The sequence below is a fragment of the Lytechinus pictus genome, chromosome 3 (assembly GCF_037042905.1).
Source record: "Lytechinus pictus isolate F3 Inbred chromosome 3, Lp3.0, whole genome shotgun sequence".
Taxonomy (NCBI): Eukaryota; Metazoa; Echinodermata; class Echinoidea; order Temnopleuroida; family Toxopneustidae; genus Lytechinus; species Lytechinus pictus.
In genome coordinates, this window is record NC_087247.1 from 68,190,615 (window position 1) to 68,216,266 (window position 25,652).

Genomic DNA, 25,652 nt, shown 5'->3' on the forward strand with positions numbered 1-25,652 from the left:
CTCAAACTAGGACGGCGTCGAATTGATGTTCGAACTAGGGAAGCCAAATTGATACTCGAGCTAGGGGGGGGGGGCGAAATGATATACGAACTAGGGAAGCCAAATTGAGTTCGAAGGGATGCCAAAATGATGATCGAACTGGGGGTCGAATTGGTGTTCGAACGGGGGGGGGGGAGGGGCGAATTGATGATCGACCTACATGTAGGGGCGCCAAACTGATACTCGAACTAGGGGGGGGGGGCGCCGAATTGATGTTCGAACTAGGGGCACCACATTGATGTTTGAACTAGGGGGCGCTGAATTGATATTCAAACTAGGGGCGCCAATTTGATGTTCCAACTGGGGGCGCCAAATTGATGTTCGACCTAGGGAGGCCAAATAGATGTTCGACGTAGGGGGGGGGGGTTGCGCCGAATTGATGTTCGACGTAGGGGCGCAAAATTTATGTTCGACATCGGGGGGCGCGCCGATTGAATGTTCGAACTAGGGGCGCCAAATTGATGTTCGAACTAGGGGGCGCCAAATTGATACTTGAACTAGGGGGGCTCAGAATTGATGTTGGAACTAGGGGGCCCCAAATTGATACTCGAACTATGGGGCGCCAAATTGATGTTGGACCTACATGTAGGGGCGCCGAATTGATATTCATCTAGGAGGGCGCCAAAATGATGTTCGAAGGGATGTTAAATTGATACTCGAACTAGGGGGGGGGGGCGAATCGATGTTCGAGCTAGGGGGCGCCAAACTGATACTCAAACTAGGGGGGCGCCGAATTGATGTTCGAACTAGGGAAGCCAAATTGAGTTCGAAGGGATGCCAAAATGATGATCGAACTGGGGGTCGAATTGATGTTCGAACGGGGGGGGGGGGGGGGGCGAATTGATGATCGACCTACATGTAGGGGCGCCGAACTGATACTCGAACTAGGGGGGGCGCCAAATTGATGTTCGAACTAGGGGCACCACATTGATGTTTGAACTAGGGGGCGCTGAATTGATATTCGAACTAGGGGCGCCAATTTGATGTTCCAACTGGGGGCGCCAAATTGATGTTCGACCTAGGGAGGCCAAATAGATGTTCGACGTAGGGGGGGGGGGTTGCGCCGAATTGATGTTCGTCGTAGGGGCGCAAAATTTATGTTCGACATCGGGGGGCGCCGATTGAATGTTCGAACTAGGGGCGCCAAATTGATGTTCGAACTAGGGGGCGCCAAATTGCTATTCGAACTTGGGGCGCCAAATTCATGTTCAACCGAGGGCGCCAAATTGACCTTGTGAACCGCTCCCTTCGGGAGCTTACGTATACGTAAGATCGTATCTCTGTTTTCATGTTCGACCGGGGGCGCAACATTGCTCGTATTGCCTGTTTAGAAGGAAATTTATTTCCTGCCCAAAAAGGTTAAATTAATGCGCCTGATTTAATATATCCCGTTTTTACGATAATAGACAAAAATCAATGTGCTCGAGTTTGAAGTTTGGCGAGATAGGTATCCTGTTCAGGGTCAGAAAAGGGGTTAATATCAAATTCAGCTGGCGCTACGCGCTCGTTATATTTGATAAGTGAGGTGTGTATCCTCTCCATCGATCACACGTACATAAGTCCTTAAAATGTTGTTTTTCAAGTCAATATACATAGGCCGATCCAGGGGGCAAAGTTTTGCCCCCCCCCCCCATGGTGGCGCAAAAAAAAAGGAAAGAAAAAGAAAAAAGACGAAGAGAAAAAGGAAAAACTTTTAGAATAGGAATTATACCTTAAAAGAGTCCTTCTTAAGTCAGTATATATAAAAAATTGAGCTCGCGCTTCGCGCTCGCATCACTGTTTAGTTATATACGCGTCCCGACCTCACATTTTTTTTTATGCGAACGAGAAGCACAAGCTGAAAGTTTTCAGCTAGCGCTTCGCGCTCGCATTAATTTCTTAAAAGACAAGTCCACCCCCAAAAAATGTTGATTTGAATAAATAGAGAAAATCAAACAAGCATTATGCTGAAAATTTCATCAAAATCGGATGCAAATAAGAAAATTTTATTATGACATTTTAAAATTTTGCTTATTTTTCACAAAACAGTGATATGCACAACTCAGTGACATGCAAATGAGACAGTCGATGATGTCCCTCACTCACTAATTCCTTTGTTTTTTATTGTTAGAATTATACAATATTTCATTTTTACAGATTTTACAATATGGACCAACTTGATTGAACCATTTAGTATTAAGCAATGCTAATTGCTTATGTTCAGGGAGGAATTAATCGTTGTTTCACACGACAACGGAGAAAAATGGAATATTTCATATTTCATATACTAAAATACAAAAAGTAGTGAGTGAGTGATGTCATTAGTCTCCTCATTTGCATACCGACAAGGATGTGAATATAACTGGTTTGTGAAATTAAGCGAAACTTTAAAATGTTGTAGGCCTAACTATTATCTTTGTGTATTTCATATAAGATTCTCAAAATATTCCGTTTCAGGTGTCTCGATTGTCAAAAATGAAGGCCTATGAGCTAGCGCTGTGCGCTTGCATTTTGATTGGTGAGTTCTGTATACTTTTACAGTGCAGAGGCGTCGACCCTAGGGGGTAGGGGGCGATCGCCCCACCAATGAAAATATGGGGGGGGGGCAAACATCGTTTTGCCCCCCCCCCCCAATAAGTCCGCATGTGCAAAAATAAAATAAGATTGTAATGTTACACAGAAATCAGCAAGCGAGATTGAGATACACAACTCGTTCTTTATTTAAAATCGCGTGCTAAAAATGTCCGCTTTTCCAATCGGAATGTAAAAATTTTCAGCTCGCGCTTCGCGCTCGCATGATTTCTTGAGCAAAAACTCATACTGTTTATGATTAAATAGGTGAATAGAATGTCCCGTTTTCAATTCTAAACCTCAAAAGAACTCCCGCTTCGATTTGCAATAATCTTTTGTTGGATATATATCTTGTTCTTTTATTAAAAACGTCCATTAATTAAACTGTAATTTTTTAAAGATCGAAATATCAACATTTTCAGCTCGCGCTTCGCGCTCACATCTATTGTTCTTTTAGATACCTGTCTTAATCATTGGTACCATAAATGCTTAAAATATCAAGCTTTCAGGTCAGAATATAAAGAAATTTAAGCTCGCTCTCAGCACTCGCATTATCTGTGTAGTGATTTGATTCATGATTTTGCCCCCCCAATCTGAAAATGGATCGAAGCCCCTGATACAGTGGCGTAACTACGGGGGGCATGGGGGGCACGTGCCCCCCCCCCAAAAAAAAACACAAAAAAAAAAAAAAACGGGGAAAAGGAGAAAAAGAGGGAGAAAGGAAGAGAAACGTAATGGGGAAAGAAGAAATTATTGTTTATTATAATGTTATATTACATCATAATAATGTTACATAAGAAGCATTTTTTTTTCATGACTTTATGAAACAGTTTGCTCAGGGCCTATGTCTTCATTGTTCCTGGTGCTCGCATAGACTGTTTAATAACGAGATGTATAATCCTGTTGTACTAAAACCTCCCGTTTTCAAATCAATATACACCAAATACATTTCCTCGCAATTCGAGTTATTATTGTTTTATGTAGTGACATTTGCTTCTTTTTCATGACTACTTAAAGTGATTGCCCAATTTTAAGGTCTTAATATAAAACATTTCCTGTCCGTGCTAACGTTCGCATTAGTTGATTGGTGAGATGTCTGCTCTTTATGAATTCCTAAAATCAGTCCTTAAAATGTCAATTTTTCTGATCTGAATATCAAAAAATTTTAGGTCGCGCTTCGCGCTCGCATCATTTGGTTAGTGAAATACGTAAGGACTTAGTGAATTCCTACAAACAAGCCTTAGAATGCCCCTCTTAATTCAGGTCTGAATTTCATAAATTTTCAGCTCGCGCTTCGCGCTCGATCGCAGTATTTGATTAGTGAGATGCGTATGATAATCATGATTACAATGACTACAAAAAGTGTTTCATATGTTTAGATGTCATTCTAACAAAATCAGCAAAGGATGGCACTATCATTAGATGACTATGCTGAGATATTTATACTCTTAATGGATACCTAAAATATAGTCCTTAAAATGTCCCTGTTTGGGGTCAATATATACAAAAATTTCAGCTCGCGCTCGCATTGTTTGTTTAGCGAGACAGGTACGTATCACGATTACAAAAAATTTACTTATAATGTCCCTTTTAGGTCTGAATATCAAAAATTTTCAGCTCGCGCTTCGCGCTCGCATTATTTAATCAGTGAGATACTTATTCGTTTAATGGCATTGCATGTCCTTAAAATTTCTCTATAGGTCAGTATACCTGGCAATTGAGCGCGCTCCCTAAGTGACACCAAATTTGTGGTGGTGCCCCCCCCCCCATGCCGTGACCCACGGTACGCCACTGTACCTATATATTCTATAACAAACTACTTGAATTCCCCCCATTTAAAAATTTCGGATCGCGATTTGCGCTCGCATTATTTGCTATAAATGTATCAAGCCATGAATCCTGTTCATGATTACAAAAAATATAAAATATCCAGTTTTTCAGGCCTCATGCACTGTCAACAAATTTCACGCACTCATTATGCTTATTAGATTAATAAATATGAAATAAGATTTTTTATGAATTCATAACTAAATTGTCCCTTTTTCAGAAAAAAATATCGACAAGTTTTAGGAAGAGGAATAGAAGATAGGCATCATTTTTATATAATGACAAAATGTCCTTAGGCCTAAAATGTCTCGATCCTAATTTAAAATGATAATAAAATATCAGCTCGCGCTTCGCGCTCGCATAATTTATTAAGTGCTTTCCACATCCACTTCACAATTCCCCTATATACACAGTGCTTTAAATATTGCTTAAATTGACCCATTTCATATCGGAATTTCAAATATTATTTCCAGCTCGCGATCCGCGCTCGCATTATTGATTTTCATGATGAAAAATGAAATGTATTCAGAATGCCCAGATTCTGTCTAACTCTAAAACACGTGCACGCATGTTTATTGAGATACGCATCTTGATCTTATTAAAAACGTGCTAAAATTATCCAGTTTCAAATCAGAATATCAAAAATTTTCTGCTCGCGCTTTGCGCTCGCTTTATTAATGTAGGAAGATACCAAAAACTACCCATCATTATTCATGAGTGACAAAACATAAATCGAGTGTCCCGTTGGGGGTTTGAAATCTAATTTTTTAGGTTGGAATATCAAAATGTTCAGCTCGCGCTTCGCGCTCGCATTATTTAATCGTTGAAATATGTATCGTCTTAATGGCTAACTGCAAAACTTCCTTAACAGGTCCCTTTTCGACCAGGCCAGAACGCACAATAAAAATTTCTGCTCGCGCTTCGCGCTCGTAGTAATTATCTAGTTACATACGCATCTTGTTCTGGTTCACAAACATTGCCCAGAATGTTCAATTTTCAGGTCAAAATACATGAAATTTAATTATTTTTTATCTCGCATAGGGCTTATGAGATTATTGAACATTAATGTTGTTTATAAAGTAAAGCTAGGAAATGACTGTAAGGACAAGGGCGTTTCCCCCCCCCCCCAAAAAAAAAAAAAATCACGACCAAGAAAAAAAAGAGATAAAAGGAAAGGGATTATGGTGAAATATAACATTATTTTCCAAATATTATGTCAACTATATCGCGCTTCGCGTTATCATTATTTATTTAGGCCTTGTGAGATACCTCAATGTGTTTTTAAGAATAAAATTTCGGAATTTCTTTAACTTCTACCCCCCCCCCATTTTATTCATTTTTTTATCTTGGTGCCTTCTACAAAAGTTCAACAAGCTCCCCTCCCCCCCCCCCCCCCGTGCAACCCTGCTGAATAAATCACAGCTTCGCCACTGATGAGGAGATTGAGTCGATTGCTTCGAGGTTACATTATTCCCAAGAGGTTATCATTGATTTTATTGAAGGCTATTCTAAACAACTAGTAAAGAAACTACAGCTCCCGTTCACACAATATTCTAGTAGGGCCTACTCTGGTGAGAAGTTAAACCAAATTGAGACCCCCCAAAATCGCTCGCGCTTCGCGCTCCCATTGATATTACATTATATATTCATGGATTTTTTTTTCAAGAACACATTAAAAAAGTGGTCTTTAATTGCCTTTTTTTAAAATGTCATTATGTAATAAGATCATTAAAAATACATTTAAGGCATTTAAGTTAGCCTGGCCAGGAGGGAGGGGGCGCCATTTTTCGAAAGTACACATGGGCGCCAAAAATCAGGTCAAATTTGGGCCCCCCTCCCCACGAAATCTTTGATCCGCGCCTGTATTTATATATATATATATATGTGTGTGTGTGTGTGTGTGTGTGTGTGTGTGTGTGTGTGTGTGTGTGTGTGTGAGGGTGTGTGTAATTATGGAAAACTCAATTGTGTCTGTCCCCCCCTCACCTTTGAGGAGAGATTTCGGCACCCCCACTGAAAAAATTGTTCCCATGTCCCTGGTTTAGGGGTCATATTCTGGCGACAATATGTTTAGTGGCCAAAATGTGTAAATGAAGCCCACGAAAAACTCGTGGGTTTAGGGAGTTATTTAGGAAAAACTCGTGTTTAGGGGGTTATTTTGCACACAGAGAAAAACTCGTTTAGGGGGGGGGGGGGTTGGAAATAGTTTGGCCACGCGTGTGTACAGCAATACATTTGACTGCATGCCCCCCAGTACATCATGATGCATGGGGGGGGGGGGCAGTCAATTTAGTTATCCATTAATAATTGAGAGCTGCCAATTGCTATGTTCTCTGAATAATGCACGGTTCATCCATGGAAGTAAAAAAAAGTTATGAGATAGGCCTACCCCTCAAAAAACGAACAGAAATCAGTTTTTATTTGCCGATCGACAGGGATGGATGAATATCTCCCCCGGCTCCCCTCTAAAAAAATAAAGAGTGAATGGCGATCGAATGCTGGATTCGCCCCTGTCCCAGCTCCTGGAATTGTATCCTGGCGTACAGTTAGGGCTTGGTCCTTGAACCCCCTAAATTTTCATGACCAAGAAAAAAAAAGTAGAAAAAAGAAAGAAAATGCTCGAAAGTGAAAAGGGGTAAAAAATAGCGCATATAGCCTATGTGATGTTATTTTCTGATCAATATTTCATAATTTATCACAAAATGATAAAAAGCTAACAATTTTTGCTTGCCCACTAAGCTCGCTTGCAGCTTGTCAGTGATAGATATGTAGGAAATAATTTGGTCACGCATGTACACTGGCGTAAATCCGTGTTGATGGGTGGGGGGGATGACTGAAATATTTTGGCATTTTTTTGCAATCATGTTTTTAGATATGCAAGGAATTGTCATTGATATGTCCACAGTGGCGTACCGTGGGTCGCGGCATTGGGGGGGGGGGGGGCACCAGCAAAATTTTTGAATGACTGAGTGAGTGACCTAATAGAGACATTTTAAGGACAATGTCATTAAACGGCTATGTATCTCACTCATCAAATAATGCGAGCGCGAAGCGCGAGCTGAAATTTTTTTATATTCACACCTAAAAAGGGACATTATAATCAAATTTGTGTAATCATGATAGGTACCTGTCTCGCTTAACAATGCGAGCGCAAAGCGCGAGCTGAAAACTTAGATAATTCAGACCTGAAGTGGGGCATTCTAAGTTTTCTTTGTAGGAATTAACCAGGACCATACGTATTTCATTAACCAAATGATGCGAGCGCGAAGCGCGAGCTGACATTTTTGATATTCAGATCAGAAGAAGGGACATTTTAAGGACTGATTTTAGGAATTCATGAAGAGCAGACATATCTCACCAATCCATGAAAAATGCAAACGTAATCACGGACAGGAAATGTTTCAAGCAATCACTTTTGAGTCATGAAAAAAAAGCATATGTCACTACATAAAACAATGATAACTCAAGTGCTAGGAAATATATTTGGTTTATATTGACTTGAAAACGGGATGTTTTGGTACAACAGGTTTATATATCTCGTTAAACACACAATGCGAGCACCAGGAACAATTGAGACGTAGGCCCTGGGCAAATTATGTTTCATAAAGTTATGATAAAAATGTTTCTTATGTAATGTAACTTAACATAATTATAATATAATATAACATTATAATGAATAATATGTTCTTCTTTCCCACTACGTTTCTCTTCCTTTCTCCCTCTTTTCTCCTTTTCCCCCTTTCCCCGTTTTTTTTTTTGGTCAGCCGATGGGGGGGATGTGCCCCCCATGTCCCCCGTAGTTACGCCACTGTATGTCCATATGGCAAATACCCCTCCAATATTATTATCTTTTTTACCCCATGATGGTTTAATGGTTTATTAGAGATTACATTAAAAAAATTTTGACATTCCATCTTAATCCCTTCCCAAAGACCCCAACATTGATGAATTGGAAGTATTTCGTTTGGAAATGGTGAACTGGCTCTTTATTTGCATTTTATGATTCAATAATATTGTTTTATTTGTTAAGCGGTATTTTTTGAAGAATTTTCACCAATAAAACAATTATCTCTTGTGCTTTTTTTTTCATTTCTTTCGTAAAAAGTGGGGGGGGGGGATGTTTGTACAGGCTATCCCCCCCTCCTCGAAAAGTGGGGGGGATATATCCCCCCATCCCCCCCCCCCCCGGGATTTACGCCAGTGACAGCAATACATTTGACTGGGCATGACGAGATGATTATATATGAACATCTGGGCGGGAAAGCTTCCATGCACCCATCCAAACTTTTCTCCAATCGAGATTTAGACGAGCTTACACCCGGCCGGTATACCCAAATATACCTATCGCACCCGAGCGCTCGGTGAGGAAAGGAAATCCCATAGAGTTAAATACGTACCGTATCGGTACGTGTACCTACGTAGATCGATGGGCGCGATCGATATGGGGGGTCGGGTGTCCGGACATTTTGTATTTTTGTTATGTTATATCGAGGTTTTTTACCTGACTGCTAAGAAAGCACGAATGCCTGTGAGCAAGCAACCAGGGGACCGACAGCTTAAGGTCCTCTCCGAGGGACCTGGTAATGAGGATAAATGCCTTACCAAACCGGGCACTAGCGCACCACTTGGGAATCGAACCCAGGTCACCGGAATCCGAAACCCCCGCTCTACCGACTGAGCTATCGCGCCTCCACAAATTGAAGCCTTCTTTTTTGTCTTTGGATTACAAAATATGAATTCAATACTTGTAATCATCTTCTATTTTGTTCTTTATAATATTTCCTAACATTTTTGTACAAAAAATTTATGAAACTTCGCTTGTAAATTTTTCCAAATGACTTTCTAAAATTGATCGTCCGGACCGGTCCGGACACACAACCTGTCCGGACACATAACAACTGGGTATACGTACCGGTATAACTCTAGTCTACAAATGTAGACCCACATCTGCAGTGTGGTGTACCTCAGCTGATTCAACGAGTCTGCATAGCAGACTAGGTCTACTGAGGCTGAAATGGCTCGCTTCGCTCGCCCTTTCAGGCTGGTTTGCTGGTTCGCAAACGTTAACCAGCTGCAGATCCCACTTCACGAGCCATTCAGAGTCTGCATAGCAGACTAGTACCGGTAAAAAAAAAAACAGCAGCAGTTGATCAACAAGGGCAGGCCAAGCCAAACTGCACTGGTAAAGAAATCTCTCTTGATTTGTGTCAGTCTAACTCAGGCCAAATGTTTTTATTATTATTATTTTTTTACTTATGTTATGATATTCTCCGAAATTTGTATTATGGGAATAGCCAATACTCGGGGCAATATGCTACCGTATACTGTCTACCGGTATAACGTATGGAGAGAAGTCGGCCGATGTCGATGAGTAGCGAGGACCTTGCATGGCCGGCGCGGCGGGGATTGCTAGATCTAAAATGCCTTGGCTGACACAGTCAGTGTCATGCATGTGCATGAGTGTGAGGCTTTTTAATATTGGCTCCGGGTATATTGGTTATTGCCTATTCATTGCCTATTTTGGTATTATACCCAGTTGTTGTGTGTCCGGACAGGTTGTGTGTCCGGACGATCAATTTTAGATTTTTTAGAAAGTCATTTGGAAAAATTTACAAGGAAAGTTAACTTTTAGGCCTATATCTGTTTATCAATTTTTAGTACAAAATGTCAGGAAATATTTTTTTATAGAGAACAAAATAGAAGATGATTACAACTATTGATTTCGTATTTGTAGTGTAATCCAATGACAAAAAAGAAGGCTTCAAAAATATAAAGTGTCCGGACACCCGATCCCCCATCCTACTATTTGGCACTTAATTATGGGATTGGCCAGGAGGGCCTTTCTGTATACTATTACCTCACATTACGTGTGAGTGGTCTGTATGGTGTGATGGTTTGTAATTGTATTGTGGTAGAAATTAGCCTAGAAATAGATCTGGGCCTGGGTGGTATTCTGAAAATTGTCTTAACTTTTCTTGTATTTTTTCTTGTAAGTCAGCAAGATAACAGCTCGCTAAAATTCTCTTAAATTGGTATTCTGAAAATTGTCTTATCTCTGTAAAAAAGTGTAAGGACGTCCCCTATTTTATCTCTGACATGCCCAATATTTCATCATCAACCAATCATTAAGCTTGTAATATATGCTCGGGTCAACCAATGGAAGCGTCTCTTCTGAAAAATAATGAAGCGCATTGTTTATATGAGGCGTAATTTTCTTGCGCCCCCGACGCTTATGCTTGTGCGCTTCTGTGCTAAAAATACACGTGGCTCTTCTCAAAGACATATTTTCTCTAAAAAGATTCATCTTCTCGACCACCAATTTTTAATTGCTGAAAAGTCTACCAATCCGTCGTTACAATGATTTTGGAATGTCTCCTTTTGTAAAACATGATGTTCTTGCGGGATGCAACAAGAAATAATTATTGCAGACGGACAAATATCGCATGCAACAATAAGTTACACTATATTATATAGCCCCCTACCTCTTGTAAATTTTCTTGTATTTTGCAAGGAAGTTAACAGAACGCAAATATAATTTTCAGAATACCTTTTATCTCGATATGTCATCTTGGGCAAAGGGATATCTATGCGCCGTTTTTAACTTTACGCATAATTGTAGCTCTGACATACGGGCTCAGCGAAAGTTACAAGAAAAGATACAAGAATTTTGGAATACGGATTTTATTGTAACTAAAGATACAAGAATATTTCTCTTAAGACAATTTTCAGAATACAGCCCCTGGTCTTCTAGACTAGATCTAGCTAGCCAGCTGGGCTCCTGGCTATTCTAGGCCTAAGTTCTAACCCAGGCCAGGCCATGCCAGGGAGCTCTGGCCCAGGGCTGTATCGTATTCTGAAAATCGTGTTAGCTTTCGTGTTAAATATTGTGTCATCTCTCTGATTGAACACACCCCTAACATACCCCCAAATCGGTATTCTGAAAACGATGTTTAATCTGCGTGTTATCTCATTTCTTGTTATCTTCACTTTCAGCTCCTCCCACTCTGCATAGATTTAATCCAATCAAAAGCGTTGAATTTTCAGGGGAAAAAAATATAAATTAGTGCGCGCACGATGATGTGACACAAAGCCTGCATTGTGACATCATTTTGTGAGCGCTCATAGCTAAATAAAAGCTAGTAAGTAGAGCTAGATGTGGGGAGGGGTGATTGTGGCAAATAAGAATGGATTATTTCAGACAGCATGGCCATGGGTCAGAAATTATAATAGAAGACAGATGCCTCGATCGATTGTGGAGGGTGCAGGGGGCGATCAACCCATGAAAATATGATTATGGGGGCAACATATCTATTTGCTCCCAAATAATTTTGAAACTTGAAATTGTTATGCAATGCAAAAATTTAAAAAGCATGAAAAGCATTTAAAAAATTATAAAACCTGAAATATCAAACACACTAAAATTCTTTAGTATTATCTAGTGTGCAGAACCATATCAGCAAAAAAAAAAAGAAATATTTTGTTCACATTTACCCCCCCTCCCAAGCATACGATTGACGTCCCTGATGGGGAGGGGGGTAGATTAAGGAAAACCTATTGTATAACCATAAAAGAGTAAAACAATTTGAGAACATTATCGAAAAGTTCCCCAATCTCATGTTCATAATGTAACAGTACATTTTGCTGGGTTTATTTATTTAATCTGTACTCTCTTACACTTGGCTTTCCATACTTTATTGTTTACATTCAACTTGTTTATTTCCATTCCAACTCATCTCATCCTTCTTTCCATCCTCACAATCCAAATACATTGTCATGATCTCATCTTTCATTCCATCTCCACAATACATCTCACATAGCAACACAGGTTCATTGCATTTCATTCTTTCATTCATTTTCCCCTCAGTCATGCTTCCTGGTTTTCCTTTAGCTTTCCACTCCACATGGTCTTATTGTTTAATTCTCATTAGGATTCAGTTTAACTCATGACCTCCCTTCTCTATTCTCTGATTGGTCCTTAGTTTTAAATAGGGTTAGTTCATTTTATAGTTCATACCATTTTCCTTGTATTTGATTGGTTGATTTAACTATGATTATCCAATGTGGGTACATTGGCAGAACTTCCCAGAAGATTAGATTGAAAAGTAAAGTCAGTGCTGATCTGGACTTCATCCTGTTAAGTTCTAATTCTGTGTTCACCCTATCTTCAGTTTAATTAAAGTAAGGAGAGCTTTGGAGATTGAATTTACAGGAGAGCATAGGAGACTGAAATGCAAGAGTTTATGATTTTGGAGTGTACAAACGGTCATGTTACAATAACAATTCCATTCTTATTGACATGCTGTTTGTGCTTTTTAGACGTGTTTAATTATCTTTTGTACTGTTTACGATCGCAAAAGGTAGCAAAATAAACAATTCATGAGCACAAATAATAATGATTTTTAAATAATCCAAATTAAAGATGCATTTGAAGGGTATTTTCACAGGAATTAAGTTCCAAAATAATTGTTTAATCATTGACATTAGAGAGAAAGGTAGAAGGAAAAGGGAAAAAATGAAAGAAAATTACAGGAGGTTCTCCCAGATGATAGCTAGGCCTATAATTATGTCGGTACTGATATTGACGTTTGCGTCTGCTATAAGAAGTGCAACCATCTTCGTCCCCAACTTAACCTCTCCTTATCAGTGTGAAATGTTTGTATTATCTTTGAACCAAATTTTTGCTAACACCATTTTTAGAATACCAAATTTTGTGTTATCTTCCTCCCTAACACTACGTATGGGGGTTGCGCACTGCGTATTTCATGACTGCACGGTGTTACCACTTGACCCACATGTTTTTCATGCTAACACGATTCTTACCTCGATTATACAGCGCGTCCCCCCAAAAATGTCCCCTTGATACTAGGCTGAATTACTTCCAAAATTGAAAATTATTCTCAATTAAATGTGTGGATATAGGAAGCTCTCCTCATGTTCTAACTTCTGTAAAAAATTCTTTGGTCTCGCTTCAGTGGTTTTGAATACACAGTCATTGTATAACTGGTGCTTTTCAGCCCATTCCAAGTTTGCATGCATGCAGCACTGCTGTACATGTTCTGCACTTTCGAGCATATCAACTCCCACTGATCATTCTGACCAGGGAAATCTCCATTTAACCAGGCTCATCAAATCACAACATCGAGCATGTTCAGAAGGGCAACAACAGTGTTTGACAGTTAATTTCATGTTTGATAATGAGAGATGCACAATGAGGGAGAAAACAGGTCATGTCTGTTTCATGCTTATTGCTAGAGTCAAAGAATATTGCATTCCTGCTTTCATTACTTTTTTTGTTTACTTAAAGGACAAGTCCACCCCAACATAAGGTTGATTTGAATAAAAGAGAAAAATCCAACAAGCATAACACTGAAAATTTCATCAAAATCGGGTGTAAAATAAGAAAGTTATGACATTCTAAAGTTTCGCTTAATTTCACAAAACAGTTATATGCACATCCTGGCTGGTATGCAAATGGGGAGATTATAACGTCATCCACTCACTAGTTCTTTTGTATTTTGTTACATGAAATATGAAATATTCTCATTTTCTCCTTATTGTCAAGTGATACAACGATTAATTCCTTCCTGAACACGTGGAATTAGCATTGTTTAATACTATATGGTTCAGTCAAGTTGGTCCTTATTTTCAAATCTATAAAAATGAAATATTGTATGATTCAAACAATAAAAAACAAAAAGAAATAGTGAGTGATGGACATCATCGACTGACTCACCTAGTTGTGCATATCACTGTTTTGTGAAAAATAAGCGTAACTTTTAAATGTCATAACTTTTTTATTTTACATCCGATTTTGATGAAATTTTCAGCATTATGCTTGTTTGATTTTTCTCTATATATTCAAATCAACATTTTTTGGGGGTGGACTTGACCTTTAATAAGCTACTGAGGTCAAGTTAATTGAATGTAACCATTTAATAATTTTTTTTCTACTGGTAAAGTTCCCTTTCACAAAGTGTAACTTGTGGATTCCCCTTCATTGTTCAGCTTATTTTACTCATCGATCATTCACAATTTCTTTCAAGTTGGTGCACTGATTCCACTTAATCATCAAACAAACTTCATTTTTGTCTCACCTGCATAGCAGAGTAAGACTATAGGAGCCGCTTTTCCGACGGCGGCGGTGGCGGCGTCAACACCAAATCTTAACTGAAGGTTAAGTTTTTGAAATGATAGCATAACTTAGAAAGTATATGAACCTAGTTCATGAAACTTGGCCATAAGGTTAATCAAGTATTACTGAACATCCTGCCTGGGTTTCAGGTCACATGACCAAGGTCAAAGGTCATTTAGCATCAATGACCTTAGAACATGTTGGGGGAATCAACATCAAAATCTTAACCTAAGGTTAAGTTTTCGAAATGTCATCATAAATTAGAAAACATATGGACCTAGTTCATGAAAGGTTGATCAAGTATTACCATACTGAACATTGAACAATGAACTTTGCCACGTTGGGGGTATTTGTTGAATTACCATCAGAACTTTGAAAGTTTATTGGTCTAGTTCATAAAACTTGGACATAAGAGTAATCAAGTATCACTGAACATCCTGTGCGAATTTCAGATCACATGACCAAGGTCAAAGGTCAATGAACTTTGGCCATGTTGGGGGTATTTTTTTAATAACCATCATAACTCTGAAAGTGTATGGATCTAGTTCATAAAACTTTGACATAACAGGGCGCGACAAAACCGCTTGCCCGGGGCAAGTGAAAATGACGTGCGGGCAAGCATTTCTCAAAGTCAATTGCCCGATCGGGCAAGTGGTTGTTTTGAAAATGAAAACGATATTACAGTAAATTTTGATAATTTTTCGATAAATTGCAATCATCGGCCAATTATCTCTCATACAAAATGTCATACCAGTAAAAAAAACAGTGGAAACATGTCAAATCAGCGCCAATTTACCGACAATTTATCGCCAACGGTACGGTTCGATGGGAGCTGCCATCTTACTTTCTAAACCATACTATGCGCATGCGCTACTAATCGACGAAGGAGCTAGCTGGGGAAACCCCTCTCTCGCCCTCTAGCTTAGCGCATGCTCTAATACATCGGTGCTACAGTACATATACGTACGTACACGAGGGATCGCGAGCCAGCCGACTCTCGAGTTAGATCGCGCTGAATGCATGCAAGCTTCGGACTGACTCGGCCGGGACTTGGCTTCAACTTCAATAATAATAATAATAATTAACATTTATATAGCGCTTAATACAACAGTTTCTAAGCGCATTGGAAAGAGAGAAAAAAAAAAGAAGTAACAAAATACAGTGAGCCGACTCTCGAGTTAGATCGCGCTGAATGCATGCAAGCTTCGGACTGACTCGGCCGGGACTTGGCTTCAACTTCAATAATAATAATAATAATTAACATTTATATAGCACTTAATACAACAGTTTCTAAGCGCATTGGAAAGAGAGAAAAAAAAAGAAGTAACAAAATACAGTGAGAGAGAACAGGATATGGAATTAAGAGGACTGCTTAATGAGGTAAGATTTGAGGAGTGTTTTGAAAGATTCGACAGTGGATGCATTACGGATGGAGATGGGGAGATTGTTCCAGAGTTTAGGGGCAAGAGCAGAAAAGGCACGATCACCGTAACGGGTAAAAGTGCGGGGTCCTAGAGAAAGTCGAAGGTGAGCAGTAGAAGAAGATCGGAGACGTTGAGCTGCAGAGGATGAGGGACAAAGAGAGATAAGATTTTGAAGGTAGGATGGGGCGAGACCATGGATGATTTTATAGACAAGGAGAAGGAGCTTGAAAATAATTCTATTTTGAATCTGAATAATAACTCCAAGGTCCTCACAGTATCTGAACCACTGATATTTCCAGCGAGAAAATCTAAACAAGGTAATTGACCTGAGCTCCTAAACCTAGAGAAAATATGCAGCATCTCAGTTTTTAGTTCTTCAAACTTCAAACCAAATAAACAATGAGTCGTCAGACTAAAATAGGCGACTTTCTTCGTCGCGATCGGCGACCAGAACAACTTGAACAAGAAAAAGAAATGCCGAGGCCAGCGCCAGTAAATCAAGTTCAACCAGGACAGAAAAGAATAATTAAGAGCAAAATAATTTTTGAAAAAAAATCAGGCAAGCAGTTTTTTCTATCGGCCAAGCAAATTTTTTTATCACTTGCCCAACAGGGCAAGTGATGAAATTTTTTTTGTAGAGGCCTGCATAAGAGTAATCAAGTATCACTATCTCATGTGAGTTTCAGGTCACATGACCAAAGTCAAAGGTCATTTAAGGTCATTGAACTTTGGCTATTTTGGAGGTAATTATTAGATTGCTGTCACAACTTTCAAAGTTTATAGATATAGTTTATAAAATGTGGATATAGGGGTAATCAGGTATCACTGACAATTTTCTCTTAGGTCGCATGATCAAGGTCAAATGTCATTTACTGTCAATAAACGTAGTATATTGTATCATTATAAAAAAGGAGTTTTTTGTGAATAATTATTTTATAGCAGTTTTCAAAGTCAGCACTGCTGACATTGAATCCCGTGATGCAGGTGATATTCATGATGACGTGCATATGACTGTTAAAAAAAATATTGCTTAATTTTAAAATTCAATAATTTTGCTATTTGTTATCAGATTTTGATGAAATTTTCAGCATTTTGCTCTATGAATTTTACTTTGTTTATTTATAAATGTTTTCAGCCTGGAGTACCCCTTTAAGATGGCGGATGCCAAATCATTTTGTCACAGCATTTTGATGAAGTAAGCGCTCTAGTGTCAATATACATCTCTATGAGTACTTCAGGTATGCACACACATTAGAGAAAGTATGGAGCCTTGTGCATGCTTGACCTTATGTCCTTTTGGGATACTTTTTTTCCTCAAGAGGGTGTTGTAGCTCTATCTACCTGTTGATATCAATGGTCGGAGGTGTCAGATATTTACTTAGGTTAGGTTGTTGTCCCTGATCTTGGCAAAGAGGGCTTCGTGAAACGTTAAAGGACAAGTACATGTAGCTCTGGCTGCTGGCCTGTAGACAAGCTACCTGTTTGATAAGTTTAATACACTTCTGAGGATAAAGTGCACATTTTAGTTCTTTGATTTGTTTAACAGGTTAAAAACCTTATCAAATGCCTTTTCTGTTAATTTTAAACCAATGCACAAGTAATATGCTTGGAGAAAAGTCCTTTCCATTACCGTGAACATGATGGGTATATGTATTACCTAAACAATATTGATGCGAGCGAAAAGAGCGAACATGATGGCTATCTCCGATTTGGTCAAGATTCAAGAAATGAGACTTATGACGGTGTACTGTAATATTGAGCAATGGGCGTCAGGTGTAGGCACTTGACAAATGAAGGAACTTTCTTAGATTTCATACGTGGAGAAATCATTAATGAAGATGATCCATGTAAACGGATGGTCCTCATTTTCCAACTGGAACCTCTTCTGTTAATACAATGTGTGCTACACTAACAAATTTTACCTAGCCAGCCCATAGCAATATCAAATGAATGAAAAGTCCACATTTGAATTGCTAGGATTTGAAAATCATACATTACGAGAAATAAAAACAATAATCATACATGGGCCTACAGATCTATATTATATACTCACAGATAATAGTGTAGAAATTTGTCTTTCTTTGTGATGGATATAATGCAAAAAAGCCAAATGAACTCCCTGCCCCAATACCACCACAGTTTCAAAATCTGGTCACAGTTTTTAATACAAGGATGTGGGAAATCATGGCTACCATTTTGACAAGGTTCACCAGATAGATTTATTTTTATCCCCATTGCCTGACGATAAAGCAAAAAAAAAAGCTGAAAAAAATAAATTATATACATGTACCCTGTATTCACAATTTATCTTAAGTCATTCAATGTAAGTGCTTTTGTGTCCTTATCAGACTCTATACATGAAATTAAGGCTACTGCTTGTGGCATGGGGTCTTGGTGTTTTGGCGTGTCTTACCTGTAATCCAAGCTATTGAAAGTTACAGATTGATGCAGAGGTTCAAGCCGTGGATGGTGACGTTAAATGTCGGTCCCAGAGGTATCTGATTGATACACATCTGTTAAAAGTCAAGCACACACACACACAGGGATTGGGGAATAGTTTAGTTCTAGACTCCATTTACTGATAGCCTACCGTATACGCCAAGCGAGATGACCGCGCAATCTTAAGAATTTGTACAATCACGCAGACACACATTCACTTTGCTTGGGGAACTGTCGGTGAATACCGTGAATAATTTAGTAATCAAGAGTCTAGAACTAGATTATTAGGAGAAGGGATCGCAGCTTGTAACAACCGCATACATTCGTAATAACGAACCTTCGGAATAACGACACAAATGTTCGGATTAACGAACCCTTTTACGTTTTTGGATTAACGAACATCGAGGTATAGGCAATTTACGTGTTTCGGAATTACGAACCGTCGGAATAAAGAACCTTCGGAATTACGAACCTTCGGGATTACGAAGTGTAACCGTAACAACTATGACATAATGTAAGCAAATGAATTGGACAAAATCTGAGAGTTGATCTTATTTTTTTTTAATATCGTCGACGTATCACCTATCAAATTTAGTAAGAGCTAATTTGTGATAGGTAGGTGGCATTGCAAATACGTTCTGCTTGAGAGGAAACAGAGAATGTAGATTTTCTCTAAAATACAATTACACATTTGAAAGTTGTGATTCGAGTGGTTTGACCCTGGGCTACCTAGGCTCTAGATGTAAACCCAACAAGCTCACAAGTACAGGTATCGCTTTTTTTCACAAAAAAAATACACAAGATTGACGGTATCTATTTATGGTATTTCATGTTGATCTCCATGTTAAACCTACAAAAGCATGAATAGGGATATTGATCTACTTGAATAAAATATTCAATACTAAAACTAAGATCTATGTTAATATGTTTATGACCTGTTTAATCTATTCTAGATTTTGATCAAGATGGATATGATGGGGAAGGCTATGTTTTCTCACCATGTTGGGAAACTTAAAGAAGACCTTGGTTTAAAAGAAGATGAGGAGAAGACAAGTAATCATGATCCTCAGAAAGAAGCAGAAGAAGAAGAACAGTTAGCAGAGCAAAGGTGAGTGGTCATTCCTCATTTACATGATTGTATACAGAATAATGGTTTACTCATTAAGTTAAACACATAATTCAGTATAATGTCATAATTCATTCTCACCATCTTACATATGAACACATTTAGGGATGATTCCAATTTTTTCCTTTTATATAGCTGCTGCCTAAAGTTTATTTGAACAAAAAGAAAATGGTCCTCTGAATACCAAATATGAAATGTTTCTAATGATATTCACTGTGCAAATACGGTCGCTTTCAATCTTTTTAGAAAAAGTTTGGAATTGATATCACAAGACGTAAGGAGAAGCTGCTTGTCTGTGGCATCAAAAAATCAAAATTTTGAAAATTCGTATCTATTATTTGATGGATTTTCATCAAACCTTTAAAACTATGTTATGGTCTAATTTTTGTCTCGCCCACCAGAGGTGAAGGCGAGACTTCGGGATCCAAATGTCGTCCGTCATCTGTCGTACGTCCGTCCGTACGTATGTTATGCTGCAGTCGGAGGTCACATGGTAAGGTCAGAGGTCATTTTCAGGTCAACGTTAAAGTTTACATGCAAGACTCTCTTATGACACCTAACTCCACAACCGTAAGTCACTTTTCAACCAAACTTGGATGGTAGATGGACTTGGGGGACCTGCATGTTATGCTGCAGTCGGAGGTCACATGGTAAGGTCAAAGGTCATTTTCAGGTCAACGTTAAAGTTTACATGCAAGACTCTCTTATGACACCTAACTCCGCAACCGTGTGTATCTTTTCAATTAAACTTGGATGGTAGATGGACTTGGAGGACCTGCATGTTATGCTGCAGTTGGAGGTTACATGGTAAGGTCAAAGGTCATTTTCAGGTCAACGTTAAAGTTTACATGCAAGACTCTCTTATGACACCTAACTCCGCAACCGTAAGTCACTTTTCAACCAAACTTGGATGGTAGATGGACTTGGGGGACCTGCATGTTATGCTGCAGTCGGAGGTCACATGGTAAGGTCAAAGGTCATTTTCAGGTCAACGTTAAAGTCTACATGCAAGACTCTCGTATGACACCTAACTTCGCAAACGTAAGTCACTTTTCAACCAAACTTGGATGGTAGATCAACTTGGGGACCTGCATGTTATGCTGCAGTCGGAGGTCACATTGTAAGGTCAAAGGTCATTTTCAGGTCAATGTTAAAGTTTACATGCAAGACTCTTATGACACCTAACTCCGCAACCGCAAGTCACTTTTCACCAAAACTTGGATTGTCGATGTAGTTGTGAGACCTGCATGTCATGCTGCAGTCGGAGGTCACATGATAAGATCAAAGGCCATTTTCAGGTCAAGGATAAAATTTCCATGCTAGACTCTCTTATGACACATAACTCTGCAACTGTAAATCACTTTTCAACCAAACTTGGATGGTAGATGTACTTAGGGGACCTGCATGCTATTGTGTTGGGAGGTCACATGGTATGGCCAAAGTTCATTTTGAGGTCAACATTAAAGTTTACGTGCAAGACTCTTATGACAAGTGTTATTCCATCCCAGTCATTCCACAATGAAGTTTGCGTGCCCTCACAAACCACAATATTTCCGGTTATTTTCATACTGTAAGTGGGCGAGACACAAAATCGCTTTTGCCTTGTTCTGCTTTTTAAACTGCTTGATCATTAGTGTGAACTTTTCCTTTAAGTTTGTCATGAGTGGAATAAAGAAAAATTGAAAAGAACCGTTCAAACATTTATAGATTCCCATTGGTAATCCCTACACTACATATATTTGTGATGTCCATTGAAATGTCTGAAATGTTCATCCTTTGGGGATCAGAAGAAGAAATTTACAGATTTTCTCTTTGGTAACGGTGCGTAACGCTAGGCATGATTTTGCTACTGTGTTCCTTGCATTCAAATGTATGTATACAATCTTCATTTTCATAATACGTGTACTTTTACTCTTTACTCATTGCTTTTCACTAGACAACGTCGAAAGGAGGCACAGACCAAAAAGCAGGCAGAGAGGGCAGCAAACCGTAACAAAATCAGAGAAAAATATGGACTTAAGCAGAACAAACATGACCAGCAATTAGTAACCCAACATGGAAAACCCTCGGGAGACTCAGAAACATCTAGAGACAATTCTTCTTTGACAAGGAGGACATCATCACAGGATAAGAAAGATGACAAGTGTGCTATCATGTGATCAAACTCATATAAATCAGGTGATCACCTTGTCAGGATTTTGCATTGAATGAATATTGCAGCTTGATTGAACCCAAGGTTATGTACCCTTTTCTGTATACTTTTCTAGAAATGAGAATGGAGCCTCATTATTTGTTGCATCGGGCTGCCTATCATGAGAGAGATATGATAACCTACCATGTATGCCTCAGTAATGAATCTTTCTTCAAGTTTGTTTAATGTCTTATGATTGTACTCAAAATTGAAATCAAGATTTGGTGCTTGGAATCTCACTGTCCAAGTTGGCGAGTCTTGTTCACAATTCACAATACATCAAAAGTATTTCAGTGAGTACAGGTAATTCTTCCAAATGTTTCTTGTGTACACTCTATATTCTTGTGCATGTGGCATACTATGAAATCTTATGAAGATTAAACTGAACTAAAAAGGAAAAATTCCAAGAAATATCAGTTGGAGTTTTATGCAATGTTTAGAACTACTGGTACCATATTTGAAGTTAAGAAATATTGCTATTCTTTAGTTTAAAAAAAAAAAAAATTCTACAACATTGTGGAGAACTGAAATGGGCAACATATAATTTTAGTGCTGTTATCGATAACCTCTTTTTCGCTAATCTTGTCGATAAGCGCATGTTTTTTTGCCACTTATTGATATCGATAACCTTTCTCACGTTGTCGATAAAACCTGCTATTATGTAGGGACATGACAGTGATTTTCCAAGATTGCAGAAAACAGATGAAATTCATGGAAACGTCCTTTAAAAAGTGGTTTTCAAACGGAAAATCACAGCAAAAATATTTTTCCCTCAAAATGCACAGAACAGCCACAGAAATTACTCCAAATTCTCAACAAAATACAAATACTAGTACTTACTAGCCACAAAACAGGATCTTACTTCGCTATAATCATGACAATCCAAACATAATGACTGAAGTCAAGTAAGCTCAATTTTAGTGACCAAAAACAAGTACCCAAGGCAGCACACAGCCGTGTGTTGCTGCCCTCTATGTTCAAAGATGTGCAGCACGATATCAAATTGGCGGATAGGCAAAAGTCGTTGACTGCTCAGAACGATGTCCCAAAAGCCCCAAAATTATCGGGATAAAACTTCATTCAACCCTAAAATAATGCTAATAACGTGAAAGGTGAGGATGTATTTATGCTTAATATGTTTGATAAAAGATGTTATCATAATGTAATTGTTTACATCCGAGGAACACAGATTTTAAAGCGTCTTAGCACACTGGCAGATACAAATTTTGACCAATGTGAGTATATTGTGACATTGGTAATCAATGCATAAAAAGTGTGTATTGATTACTGATGTTCTTTTGTCAATATCAAGATATTTTTAGCAATATATCGACAGAGAATTTTCGTACTGATAACAGCACTATATGATATGGAACCTGTCCTAGACCTGTACACTTTATATTTTACTACAGGATTTATAGAAAATGTATATACTCATCTTTGTTATTTTTTTCATTTCTGGTTTTGCCAAAACTTTTCTTGGCATGTTCTTTGTTTTTATTTAATTGCTAGTAATTCTTTAGGTTTATTAGCCACAAGTAGTCTTCAAGTTTATCCATACGATATGTCATGATTTTAAGGGAGATGGTATAGGACTTCTCCCACAGACTGAGTTTAAAGTGTCTATCAAGTACAGTCTCTGAATTATTCTTAATATGCCTTCAGATTGCAGTCTTTCACAAATCACCAACTGAAAATATGTTGTGGTGTTCTATATAACTCTGTATGCCTTTCCAGGAGTGCCTTTTTTATTGACAATGAACTGTACATAGATATAGAAAAAGCAGTATAATAGTAAATGAACATTTGATTTGGTTCAAGATAGTCTTCCTTCACTTTCACAATTATTGCATTATGTTTGAACATTTTAAAAGATATTAACATTATATGTTTCCCTATGAGTAAATTGATCCATACTTCAGCTTGCAGCTCACATCATAGCACCAGTATTTTTATTCATTATATTAGTTGTGAAGATCATCATTGTTGTCCAAACTTTAATGAGATCTTTTGTGCCATTCAAACCTAATAGTACGTCTATATGTTATGAACATCTCGGGAACCTGATTGTTATGCAGACTTTTATTCAGCAAAGAATACTTTGTATTTGAATTGAGACCAAAATTTTATATATTGAGCAATTTGTAGCATCAAATTTGAACAGCAGAAAGTTCTATGCACAGTGTGTTCATTACATGGATATCTCTATATGCATCCAAAATCAATCATTATGATATACTGTAACTGCATGTTTGGTAAAGGTTTTTTGGCCCTTGCTCATCCCATGAAGGTCAAGGTCACGATAGTATTAATGTTGTATACTGATTCTCAATAGCTGTGAAGTGATGCAACATATGTACAGAAAAAAGTGTTGTATGCACCCCTCCCTATATTGAAATTGATAGTATTATTATTATTATTTAATTATTATTATCATCATTAACATTTTATTTGGCAGAATATCAAACAAGTCAAATACATTGATAAAAAATAATCGTTACAATAACACAATAATGATACAGTAACACAAAAATAATTAAACACTGGATTCACTTGGATGAGCTGCCAGGCATTGGGCAAAGTTAACCAAAAACTATAGTCCACGGACCACCCTAACCCATACCCCATCCAGGTGAATCCACTGTAGTATTTTCATGTGAAATAAACATAGCAGAAATTTGTATTCGAATTTACATTTATGAAAACAAAATGCTAAATTACTAAGAAGCAAAACATAAAATCATGCAAACAAATATCAATTAATACACTGCATTACAAGGTGATAAATAGGATTAAAAGTATATACTGACCAATTATCTAAATTAATTTTGGTTGGCATTGTCTCGTGATTCGGTATGAGATTGTATAATTGTATAATTTATTCAATTTTATTAATTATATTGCACTGAATGTAACATGTTGAATACAACCCCCTGAGATTTAAACTGCAATGAATGAAAATGCTATTGGAATACTGACAAATTAACATTTTGAAATATTGAAACACCATTGGATATAAATAATGGCCAGTAGTCGATAATAAGGATAAATAGAAACAATTAAATACATAAGAATAAAAAAGAGATAATTCTAAAAAAAAAAAAAAATATGGTGTCATATCGAATTTGGACACATAATCAGAATCAACAAGATAGGAATTTATACCCCCATCACACTTATTCGGAATCAGCAGGAATTGAGCAGAACCAGCCGGAATGAAGAACTTTCAAAATTTGTGCCACATTCGGGAGGGAATTTGACATTTTCACTACTTTTGCAAAAATGTCGTTCAAATACTTAGAACGTCCTTTGATCCCGCCTCGAATGATTATTGCACATTCCGGGTGTATTGACTGTCGAATGCAGCTCGAATACAGTCGGAACACAGGAAGAATATTAAGAATGCTGTTAGAATGCAGCCAGAATATTTAGAATGCAGTCAGAGAGCAGTCAGAATGCACTTCGAATGTCTTTCGATATTTCTCCACTTCGAAAGTTTTGAACATGAGCAAAACATTCGGGCCGGTCACAAGAATGGACCCGAATGTCTGGAATGCACTCAGAATTTTTAGAATGCGCTTCGAATATCCAGGAATGTACCAAGAATTTTCATTCCGACGGCATTCCGGCTCATTCCGCCTCTAGTGTGACAGGGGTTTTAGGTGATTGCACCATGTTGAAATAGATACAGTTAGGATAGAGTTCCCCGGGTCAGAAGGTAAAGAGTTCCAGAGTCTGGGGAAATGGGGAAATTGGGATAAAATGCAAACCATCTTTGCGTGCAAGGAGATGCTTGAACCTTGGGTCATCCAAATGGCTTGTGTTCACCACTATAAGAGTGTACACAACAGGGCACTGGATATGTTTAAACAGACACTTTGCAATAAAAACCAGGGTCAAGTAAGTTCTTCTTAACTTGAGAGA

The 25,652-nt window shown here is 38.2% G+C and overlaps 1 protein-coding gene across 1 annotated transcript; it reads left to right on the forward strand.

Annotated features, from left to right (window-relative positions):
- The first annotated feature begins 9,417 nt into the window (after nucleotides 1–9,417).
- LOC129256779 (complexin-4-like) lies at nucleotides 9,418–24,820 on the forward strand. Its single transcript, XM_064097632.1, has 3 exons — nucleotides 9,418–9,598; nucleotides 19,365–19,519; nucleotides 21,474–24,820. Exons 2-3 carry the CDS (start codon nucleotides 19,377–19,379, stop codon nucleotides 21,694–21,696), a joined length of 366 nt encoding a protein of 121 aa, XP_063953702.1. The 5' UTR covers nucleotides 9,418–9,598; nucleotides 19,365–19,376; the 3' UTR covers nucleotides 21,697–24,820.
- The last annotated feature ends 832 nt before the right edge of the window (nucleotides 24,821–25,652 follow it).

Coding starts and splice junctions, on each gene's coding strand:
- LOC129256779 (XM_064097632.1), top strand. CDS start 19,377: ATGGATATGATGGGGAAGGCTATGTTTTCTCACCATGTTGGGAAACTT. Junction 19,520..21,473: donor GAACAGTTAGCAGAGCAAAG/GTGAGTGGTCAT, acceptor GCTTTTCACTAG/ACAACGTCGAAAGGAGGCAC.